Raw genomic sequence first — 11293 nt, 5'->3', positions numbered from 1 at the left:
ACGAGCCCCTGGGGCCCGCCCCCAGCCCCGAGCGGCGCCACTTAGTGCTGGGGCCACCGCGGCAGCGCCACTCCGCCAGGCTGCTCGCGGGGTACCGCGCGCTGCGCAGCCCGCCCGCGCATGGCCGGCGCGGGGCCTCCTGCCGCGGGCTCGGGGCGCACCATGCGCCTGCCCCGCCCGCCGCCGGCCAGCTGGCTCTGCGCGCTGGCCGGCGCCCTCGCCTGCTCCCTCGGCCCCGCGGTGAGTGTCCAGCAGCCGGGTGCAGGGGGGCGGCGGGGACCCGGGCGTCTGTGCGCGCGCCTGGGTAAGGGGAGTGAGGGGCACGGGGCGCCCCCTTTCACCTCGCCGCTCCGCCTCGAACCGGATCTAGACCCGACGGGGGACGGGGGGTCTCTGTCGCGCCTAGTCCCTCCCAGAGCAGCCCGGAGCCGGCTCCGCGGGGCAGTCTGTGACGCCCGTGGAGGGGCGGCGGGAGTGGCCGGGCTGCAAACTTGCCTTACCTGTAGTAGGCGCAAGGTCAGAGGCTGTGTTCTATGGAAATGGAAGGATGGTGGACAGCGGGTGGGAGGGAAGCTGTGAGGGTCGTTGTATGCCGTGCCCATCTAGAGGTGTCTGTGGGCGCTGCGTGTTAGTGTAGGAGTAACATGTTGGCAACAGACCCAGTGCTGAGCACCCCGCGATCTGCGAAGGGCCTTTGGGGATCAGGTGTCTGACAGGCAGCCCCTTAATGTACCCTTCCACTGAGCAGAGCTGAAAGGTATGGAGCCCAAGGTGGAAGGTGGTCAGCACGAGGGGTTTGGGGGTGCTGTTTATCAAAAAGGACCAGACGTGTATGGGGAAAGCTGAACCGAGAGCAGCCAAGAAGCAGTGGCCTCCCTCTTCTCACTTCTGCCGCCTCCCCACATGGGTATGTGTATGCCTCTGACACATATGTGCCAATGTGCCCCATGTGTGGGTGTGTCTGTGGCTGGCTCACCTAAGCTGCAAGACAGACCCTGGCTGAAGCAGGAGATGCATGGATCATCTTCCTCTGAGATCAGGGAAGACCTCAAGACTCACTGAATTTACCCAAGCCCATTTTACAGATGGGCAAGGGGAAGCCCAAAGACCAGAGCCACATCTGTCCCCGACCGGACCTGTGGTTGATTTTTTTCTCTAACCCTGTTCCAGAACTTGAGGAATCAGGGGTTGCTGCTTGGGCCTAAAACTCAAGTGGCTTCAGGTAATGTCAGGTTCGAGATAACGTCTTGTATACTCTAGGCACACCCTAAATGGGGAGTTCATGGCCTTTCCTGGGAGCAGACCGTATGACATTTGTAGGAGCCTCCCGTCCCCCCACTTCTGAGCACTCCAAGCCTCACCAAGCTCTGGCCCTAAAGCCACGGCTCTGGCGCCTCTCACAGCCCCTCCGTGTCATGGAGCTGCCAGGCCTCACCATTCACCTTCTAGCTCCCCCATCCCTGGTCTCTGACCACTCACATTCTTCTTGGATGAGCCAGGGATCTTGGGACCACCACCGGCTCCCCACTGCCTGTCCCAGGAGACTTAGCCTAGGGGCAGACTGGTTTCAACAGGGCCTCCTCTCATGTGAGGGCACATCTGACCCCTGCCTCCTGCAACAGTCCAAGCCTGGCTCCTCCAAAGCCTACCCTTCCTGACTTTCCACATCTTATTTAATACCTAACTCCATCTCCTCCTCCAGACAGTCTTCCCTGGTTGCTCCAGCCCACTCAGCTCCCCACCTCTGATCCCGCCCTTCAGCCCCACTCACCTCCCAGCCTGGGCTTTTCTGACCATCCCACGGGATCAAGGGCTGAGGCCTCTCGCCCACCCATGTCCCCTACACAGTGCAGGGCTGGGCCCACAGCGGGAGAAGGGTCTCATCCAGGACTGGGTGAGGGCAAGCTCTCTACTTCTCTCTCCTCTGCACCAGTCACCACTTGCTCCCACACTGAATGGCCAACAGGCAATCCTGCTCCGACCGGCCTCCAGGGTAAGGGGGCTGACCTTATCAGAGTCATAAAATGTCAGCAGCAAAGTTCAGTTTGAAGGCCCAGGGCCTTATCACTCCTATTTATTGTGTCCTGGCCTCAGCCTGGGAAGGGGAAATCTCAGAACAGGGAAGTGAAAAAAAAAAAAATAGAAAGAAAACCTCCAGTGTCTCAGAAAAGGAAGTCTGCCCCAAGGCTACCCATCAGCCTTCCACTGCACCTACCCAGCTCCCAGCAGCAGGCACAGGGGCTACTCCCTTGAAGCAAAATGGCTCAGGGCAGTGTCCAGCCCAGGGGCAGGTCAGAGAGGAGCAGATCCAGGCCCTGCCTTGGGAAGATTCTCTGGATGGTGGGAGAAGCAGAGCCAGTGACCCCAAAGGAAGAGCAGTGGTGGGTGTGGGGTGCAGTATCCCACAACTGGGCCAAGGGTCGCTAAGAGTAGTCCAGGGAGGCTCCCTGGAGGAGGCAGCATGATGTCCTGAGAGGTTTGGCCAAATGGGCCAACCTTCCACTCAAGACCATAAAACAGTTTCTGTTGGCAGGACCAATGGGCCTGAACACTGAAGGAGGAGGAAGTTCCCAGCTTCCTCCAGAGGTTGGGATAGCCCAGGATTTGGGGGAGACTTGGCCTCTCTAACTCCTCTCTGAGGTGGGTTTCTGGCAACCTGATCCTGAAGACCTCACCTTGCCATATGCATCCTTCCCTGGCCATCTGCTTCTGAACTCTTCAGCACATTATTCTGCCCCTTCCAGGGAGCCTTCCCTGACTGCTTCTCTCAGAAACACTTGCTGAGTAAGTGGTATTGTCAGCTCAGGCTGGGTTGCCATTGAAGCTGTCCACCATATGAGGAGGCCCATCACCTTCCACCCAGCCCTCCCTGAGAGGACCCATCACCTACCTGGGCCTTACCTCTCAACTGCCAGGCCACCTCATGAGGATACCCTACCCCCATGCCCAGGATTCCTGCCTGAACTGGGAACCCCTGCACAGGTGGGGGCAAGGGAGGGCTGAATAGGGGTCCACAGAGCTCTTGAGCTGGGGATCATGAATGGCCTGTCACCCAGTTTGCAAGCCTGCCACTTACCTCTGCCCCTCACTGTGGCTCCTCTGGCCACAGATGCAGGAGTGGCGCCAGGGGACTAGACAAAGCCCTGTCCCTTTCTCCCTGCCCCTTCTGCTCAGCTTCCCAGACTCCATCCTCCCCTGTTTGACTTCCCAACACAAAGCAGTTCTCACTGCACACAGGAAAATGTACAGTATGTGAAAACTGTCTCACATACCTTAGATGTATTTCAGAAGAAAAAGAAACAGTTTAATCTCTGCACCACATTATGAGGTTTTTCTTTAACTTTTATTGTGAAAAACTTAAAATATATTTTTTAAAAAGTCAAGAGAATAGTATAACAAACATGGAAATACCCATTCCTTGGAATGGTGCCATCAAAATGTCAGTAAAGGGATTTCCAGCACTCATCCGTTCCCAGTTTCTGGGTTTGACAATTACTGACCTTTAACAATATTTGCACAATTTGCTTCTTTTGGCTGAAATATTTTTAAGTGAGTTATAGACATCATGACATTTATCACAAATCACTTTAAGATGCATCTCTAAAACCAAAGGACATTTTCCCATATAACTGATACCATCACCACACCTAACAAAATTAACAGGGATTCCTTAATATCTAATACCCAAATATCTCTAAGCAGCGTTTCATCAAGCATAAGAAGAGTGGTATTATCAGCAGTTTGGGTCTAATTGCAAGGAGCTTTCCAACCTGTGTCGTGATGGGACTGTGCAGTGAGCTGGCAGGGTAGGCAGGGGGAAGGGCAGGGGTCCTTCAGCAGCGTGGGTGGCATCAGCCGGGCTTCTCTGGATGGGGCCCTGGCTCTCTATGCGCCCCCCTCCACCCCCGTGATGCTCATGATGTAAAGTTTCCTATCTCTCAGGAAGTGCCTCTTGCTGTCATAAAAAGTTTCTGCACAATGGGTCATTAGGAGGGAAGTGTTCACCAGCCCACCCTATGTCTCGAGGACTTGCAGCCTCTTGGCAACCTGTGCTGGCGCCCAGCCCTCTGCGTATGGCCCCAAAACCAACATCACCCACAGACACCGTGTTCATAAATGAAGTCCTCTTTCCCTGGAGGTGCCCAAGGTGACTCTCAAGGCACAAAGGATTTAAACCTGAGTCCTGCTTCCCCTCCTTCACTGGCCATCCCACAATGATCCTCTGCAAAGAAACAGTGAAAGGCTTCATGCCCCTAAGTTAACCTTCGAAGAAGAGCCCTTATATGGGACCAGGCTTAACCCAGGTTGAACAGTTTTGCTTGTAATTCTAATGATGAGAGCCCTTGTCCAGGGACAACCCTGAGTTGTGGAAAGTCCTTTCCTGCCCCGAGCCTCACCTGCCCCCTCCTGTCTTCCTCTTCCTTATCCCTCCCCACACACCAGTTCTCACCCCATCCTCCCACCACCCAGAGTCCAACCTTTCCTAGGAGGAAGTGTGGTCGGCAAAATTGGGATTTGCAGAGAGGGGAGACTTGGGACTGTTGGCAAAAGGATGTAAAAATACAGGGAGACGAAGAGAAATGAGACTGCAGTGGGGGCTGAGGGGAATGCTGGACTGGAGACCTCTCCCAGGGCGGGCACAGCTGCCACTTGTCAGTGCACAGGACATTCAGACTGCCTGGGGCTGTACAGGGCATCTGGCAGGGCTGGGGACTGGGTGCAGGTGGTAAGGCTACCTGGCATGAGGGGCTGGGCTGGGGCTTTGGCATAACGGTGTCCCTTACATGTGACCCTAGACACAACCCTGGAAGTAGATGGTGCTCTTATTGTCCCCATTTTACAGATAAGTTGGGGTAACTGGCCCAAGGTCACCCAGCCAGGAAGTGGCAGACCGACTGATTCCAGAATCTGTGGACTTAACCAGGCTCTGCCAGCTCACTGGGAAGATCTGCTTCTTCCAGAGTGGCTACGGCATGCCACATGCTGCCCTGCGACTTCAGAGAAATTTTTTAATTAGTGAAGTGCACAGGTCTGAAGTGACAGCTCAGGGAATTGTCACACATGTATATACCCGTGTAGCCACTAACCAGATCAAGCTATGACACATCCCCAGCAGGCTTCTTTGTGCCCCTTCCTATAAGATGAGGCCGCATTTCAGCCTCTTTTAGTGCCCTCTGCAAAGCTAGGAGCATGTTTCTCCTTTTTCTGGTGACTTCTGGGGTCCACAACTTACCTTTCCTTACCAGCCACCACCCCGACACCACCACCCTTTTCTCCTCTCATTCCTTCTCACCTCACCCTCTGCCTCCTCCTCTACTACAAGATCTCCAGCTCCTCACCAGTTCAAACATAAAAGCCAGAGTGAGGAGGCAGCCTCGGAAGTGGGCTGTAGGCCTGTGGGCCTTTGGTCACCCCGCCTTCCCCTGGGTCCTCAGTTTCCCCATGACTCTTTATTGCCTTGATTTTCAGTGGGGGTGTGGGAGCTTAAATAAATGATGGGCTACGAGATGGTGATGGAGGAATGGTAAACAGGACACTCCTACAGCTCCCTGGTCTGCACTCCCCATTCCCTGGCCTCCCCCAACCATCCCTGGCAGGATAGGAGAGCCCTTCTTGGACCTTCCTCAGAAGCATGAACCATCCGTGGTGGTTCCTAGTGCAGGCAGGAAGTTCTTTCCCCAGGCGCCCCTAATCCAGCCTCCTGCATTCTAAGCCCCTCTCAGAGACCAGCTGCTCCTCAGAGGGACTCACACGCCCTCGAATGCTGCTTCTGTCCCCCACAGATTCTCCTGCCATAGTTCTCTGGTCCCGAATGAGGCTGAGACTTCTGACTTGAGGCCAGTAGCTGAGATTCCAAGCTTCCCGTGAGGGGACTGGGTACACCTGAGCTAGGCCCTCCTTGTCTTCCAGAGCCCCCAGCATCTACTGGCTATGACTCTGACTCTGAGCATCTTCACCCTCCCCACGGTGAGGATAGAAAGGGGGCCCTAATTAGTAAGTGGGATTAACAGACTTGGTTAATCCCTGCCCCTAAACAGAGACTCAGGATTCAACTTCCAACTCCAGTCACCTACCCCATCCAGCCAACACTATGGCAAGGGACACAGAGGACCAGGATTGAAGAGATACTACAAACCCTTGCTTTTACCTGGGTCCCTCCTTCTGGGCTCAGGAACTCCTGTCACAGAGAAGTGTTGGGGGCCCAGTCTGGCCAGAAACTCTCACCTCAACCCAAAGTGAGGCCAGGTGACTTCCAGCTCACTTGGGGCTCAGCCCTGAACAGGGATTGGTGAGGGCTTGGGAGAAAGCCCTGCTTTCTCCTCTCCACATGGGGCATCAGGAGACAAGTTGGGCGATACAAGCAGTGGTGGGATTAGGAAGAGCTTGAATGCCTGTTTTGGAGTGTGAGTTTTGACTCTTAGGCCGTAGGGACCATCAGAGATTTGATGCAGGAGAATGAAGCTGGGGATTCTCTTTAACAAAGATCCCTCAGGTTGCAGGTGGTGGTGCTAAAAGCTACTGCACCAGTCCAGGCATGAACTAAGGCCTGGTCCCCACCTCCATCGCCCAGCGCGTCTCCTGATGGCTCGAGGGCCCCTTGCTGCAATCACACCAGGCTTCTTGGGACCTGAATGTATTAGGCATTTTCATGCCTCCGTGCTTCTGCATACACTGCTCTTACTTTCTGGAATGCTCTTACTCCACTTCTAATTGTCAAACTCTTGCACATCCTCAAAGGCCCACCTCTACAACCCATTTTCTATGAAGCCCACACCCCAACTATATCCTAGCCTTCCCTGGGATCAGTAGGCTTGGCTGTATCCAACTGGGAATTTTCCAACTTTGTCTGTCTGGAATCCAGAAGGGTAATGAGGATGTTTAGAATAGGGAAATAAGTGGAAGAGGAAGTCCAAAGTCTGCCTAAATCCCTTAGTGATAACAGCTACAGGGAGCTGCCCTGGCCCTGTCCCCAGAAAGGGCAATGGTAGATTAGATGGCCCAAGGCAAGACTGGAGAAGGATGCTGTCCAGACTAGTGGCCAGAGACCTAGGTCCCCTCTGGGAGTGTGCATGTGCAAGATGACTTCAGGTCTCTCTCTGGGACTCTGTTACTTTTACCCTTCTCTGGGTGGGACCCAGCACTCAACTAAATTGTGTCAAAGAGCCCATTTCCAAAGTACCCCCCACTTTACTCAGAGACACCCAAGTCTCCCAGGTTACCCCAGGAACTCCTGCCCCTCCTCTGCAAACTGCCTCTGGAAAGGCTCTATGCCTGTGCTGCTGGGGGAGCAGAGTTGGCTGGTTAACCCAACACCCTCCACCCTCAGAGAGCAGCTCACAGAAGCTGCCAGGAACACTACGCTACCCTTAGTAGGAAAAGAAATATCTCTTGGCAAACAGCATGGCCACAGCCCTGGCTTAAGAGGGCCTAGCAAGTGAGGGCATCCCTTGTCCTGTCCTCAGAGGACAAGTCTGGACTCTTTTGTTACAGGGACAGAAAACTCAGCTGGCTCAAGCCATAAAGAAAGGTATTGACTTCTGCTGCTGGAAGCAGGGCTGGTTTCAGGTATGGCTGCATTCAGGAGCTCAGACAATGTCAGAAGGACTCAGTTTTTCTCCATCTCTTTATTCTGCTGTTAGCTCTGTGGCCATCATCATTGTGTTCCACTTGGCAACAAGGTGGGAGCAGTAGTTCCAGCCCCTGCATCCAATCTAGTGGGAAAGAACAAATCCACTTGCCTAATTACTTAATGCAAAGTCCAAGGAATGAGCTTCCTGGATCTGAGTAGCCTCACTTGGGCCATGTACTGGGCACTATGGCCAAGAATGCTCTGACTGGCTCAAGTGTGGTCAGATGTTGAGCCCCTAAGTAGAGGGCTCATCAGAACCTGTGAACTAGGAGTGGGGAAGGAGGTGGTTCCCCAGATAGAAGTGAGGATGTGGCAGCAAGGGGAGCATAAAGGATGGTAGAGGGCTACAACAACAGATGTTTACTACCATCCATCCTGCTTTCCCATCATGGGCTGAGGGGAAGTAAGAATGAGCAGGAGAAGCAGGCAAGGCTGGAAAGGGGCCAGAAGGCACAGCCAAAGGACAACGGGGCTGGAAAAGTGCCTTGGGGAGAAGCACACTCCATGCAAGCAAGATACAGCAGTGGTGGGACCCAAGCAGTGGTGGCCGTCCCCGGGCTCCTCTCCCAGAGGCCACCTCTGGGACCCTTCTGGCCACCCACCCCTCTTCATGCCTGATCAGGATGAGCCAGGCACAGATCCCTTAAAACAGAGCATCTTGAGTGTTTCAGCTGAAAAAACTTTTTGGGCAAGCGGGGAAGCATGTGATCCCAGAGAGACCACAGCACATTTCCTCTATGTCTCATCCCTTTTCTTTTATTATATGAATCATTGTATTCTGCTCCATTATAGATCCATATTACTTGCACTATGCCAAGTTTTAAGAGACTTACCAGCTAGTGTATTTACTCCAGTTGGCTGGTAAGGCTAATAGTCCGATATAGAACCCAGGGTTACGGCGTGCCTTCCAGGCCCCCGGCACATGGGAAGCGAGGTCTGGGTGCTGGGGATTCTAAAGGGCATCCTGGACAAGGAAGACTTCCTTGGACCTGGGCTGGGTCGGCCATGGTGCTTGGCTGCATATGGGAACGTTAGACAACAAGGACCTCTGTGGCACTGAGGCCCCGCCAAAGCCTTCAGCAAGGCTGAGAGAGCTGTTGAGAGCAGAGGGCCTCAGCTGGGTGGCCTCCTGGGCACTGGGTTGCCAACTTCAGCTTCCACCCCTCTTCCTCTGCGGCAATGGATCGCTTGCTAGCACCTGGAATGCTTAGCCCTCAGTGGGATTGATGTACTTAGAGCTGTGGTCAAAGTCACATCCTCAGTGTCTACAGGCCAGATGGGACTTCCTTAAAGGAAAGAAGTGAGGAAACCACCTCCACAGGGACTCGCTCTACAGCCCTGCTGCAAGAAGCCTTTCCGCCAGCAGCGGAGGTGGTGGGGGCCTGTTGGGCCTACAGGGAAACTGAGGCCCTGGGAGGTGAGGACCTTGTCCCAGAGCATGAGGGACAAGCTGAAAGGAACGCCCAGAATCCCTGTTTCTGGAGGAGACTTGCTGGACCACCCCACAGTTCTGTTGGGGACTGTGACATTCTCTCCCCCTGGACAGAGATAAGGACACTGATGTGGGGTTGCCAGGGGCAGCAGCCACTTCCCTAAAGCTAAAGAGACAGAAAGAAGCTGTCACCAGCTCTGTGGTTCATCCATGGAAGCTACATTTTACACAGATCCCTCAGATTGCAGGTGATGGTACTGAAATCTCCCTACCCCAAATCTCCCTGGCACATAGGTCCGGCCCCAGCCCTGATTCCAGGCCAGGGTGCAGGGGAAGAGAGGGAAGAGGAGAAGCCTGGTCTTTCCCATCCCTTGTTCTCACTTCCCAGAGGCAGAGCAGGCCTGGTGGGATCACCGCCATCATAGAGGGGCCTTTCTTACTTCCTGAAACCTCCCTGCCCTCATTAGATCTGATAGAACTTGAATTATTCAGAAACTAAGAAGGAGGCAGGGCAAACAGGTCTGGTCTGGGCAAGGAGCGCTTGTGACCCCCCGGAAGGCTTGGTGACGAAGGGGACTGAGAACGAGGAGATGCTGGATGATGCAGCCAGACTCCTAGTTGCATCACAGGCCTGGCCCCAGGAACCAGAAGCCAGAGTTCAACTCTTCGTGCGGCCCCTGCGGGACCAAAGGCTCCCAGCCCAAGTTGGGGGGTGGTAGAGTCCAGTGGGCTGTTCTGGGCTCTGAGGAGAGGCCCTCTAACTTTTGTCCGTAGTCATGCCAAGCACAAGGAGAAAAAACTTGTTACAGCCGCGGCACTATAGGAGCCACTGGGAAGCCACGACCGGGTCTTTAAGCAGACCTAGCTTTGGGCATAACGGAAAAGAGTTTGGGGTCAGGTCCAGGTCAGGGTCAGTCTTCAGTCTGGGATCAAATTCAGTCAGAGACTGGGATTGGGGTTCCTTCTGGAACTTGGATCAGTCCAGGGATGGGGCCTCATTTGGCCCTTGCCCCTGGTGTCTGGGGATGAGGCTGACAGGTCCCCTCTCTATCTCTGTCCCCCAGGACGGCTGGGCAGTCCCGCTGCAGTGGGAAGAGTGTGACTACCTGCAGATGATTGAGGTGCAGCACAAGCAGTGTGTGGAGGAGGCCCAGCTGGAGAACAAGACGGCAGGTGAGGTCCGAAGGGGAAGAGGCACTGCAGACCCGAGGAACCCCGCTTCTCCCGCCATGAGCCCAGATCAGGTTGTCCCACGTCCATTCCATGCACGTCAGGTGGGGGTGGCACCGAGTTGCTGCAGGGTGTGAGCACAGGATGCAGGAAGAACTCAGGGAGCCAGACAGAAGAAGGTATAACCAATGAGTGGCTGTTCCCATCACCCCACCTAGGCCTGGGGAGCTCGTGGCTGTGAGCTGAGGAGAACATACTAAACTGGGGTTCTGGAAAGTATGTGAAGCCACCTCTGCCTTTGTGGATTCCCATCTTCTCCAGGTTAAGTAGAGATGATGTCCACAGTTGCCAGCAACCTAGGGTGGGAGGCCCGGGTGCTGTCATGGTGGGGCACCCCTGGCCCAGCCCAGAGAATGGCTGGGTAGTTCACTGCCGCCACGGAGGGAGCACTCCTGGGTCAGGCTTCTCAGCCCCTGGCTTCAGAGCTGAGATGGAGGGAACTAGCCCCAGAACAGCACACTTCAGGATCAGGCAAATGTACTGGGTTTAACATCCCGGAGGGAGAGAGGAGGACATTTTGTGACAGTATGTGGCCACCACAGGGACCACACAGAAGCCCGAAGCCATCTTGGCAGTCTAGAGCGATGGGGCACCGGGCCAGTCTGCACACATGTAGCACACTCACCACCAGGGGGAACGGAAGCCCAGCTCCTTCCCCACCCCCACCCCAGGCTCTGCCAGCCAGCAGAACCCCCAGAGGAGACACCACCCACATGGGCCACTAGTTACACACACTGATCTCCTATTCCAGCCCACCCTCTGCAGGCCAGATGCACCCACAGCCCCGTATCCTGCTGGCTCAACAAGCTGTGGTCAGACTCAGAAGCTGAGCACATGGGGGCCCGGCTCAGAACGCCTGGGAGAGCTGCAGCCTGGCAGTGTGAAGGGTGGTGCCGGGGTGCCTTCAGGCTAAGGCCGCCCAGCTGCCCAGCTCCAACAGGGCCATCAGAGCAGATGGCAGCATCCTCTACCCACTCCACCCCAGCCTCGTGGCCCGCACT

At 55.1% G+C, this 11293-nt stretch overlaps 1 protein-coding gene across 14 annotated transcripts in view; it reads left to right on the top strand.

The window, feature by feature from the left end:
* Positions 1-11293, top strand: part of VIPR1 (vasoactive intestinal peptide receptor 1) — a 54656-nt gene that overhangs the window by 23141 nt on the left and 20222 nt on the right. For 5 of the 14 annotated variants that reach the window (XM_036897169.2, XM_036897167.2, XM_036897166.2 and 2 more), the window contains exons 1-2: positions 10-240; positions 10127-10235. In XM_036897169.2, coding sequence (XP_036753064.2) covers positions 121-240; positions 10127-10235 — 229 coding nt within the window. In that variant the 5' untranslated portion in view covers positions 10-120. Of the gene's footprint in view, positions 1-8; positions 241-5763; positions 5968-10126; positions 10236-11293 lie in introns of those variants that run through there. The other 9 variants (XM_057497493.1, XM_036897171.2, XM_036897161.2 and 6 more) reach the window with 5 other exon arrangements.

Source organism: Manis pentadactyla, chromosome 1 (assembly GCF_030020395.1).
Source record: "Manis pentadactyla isolate mManPen7 chromosome 1, mManPen7.hap1, whole genome shotgun sequence".
Lineage (NCBI taxonomy): Eukaryota > Metazoa > Chordata > Mammalia > Pholidota > Manidae > Manis > Manis pentadactyla.
This window is presented reverse-complemented; position numbering and strand designations above follow the sequence as displayed.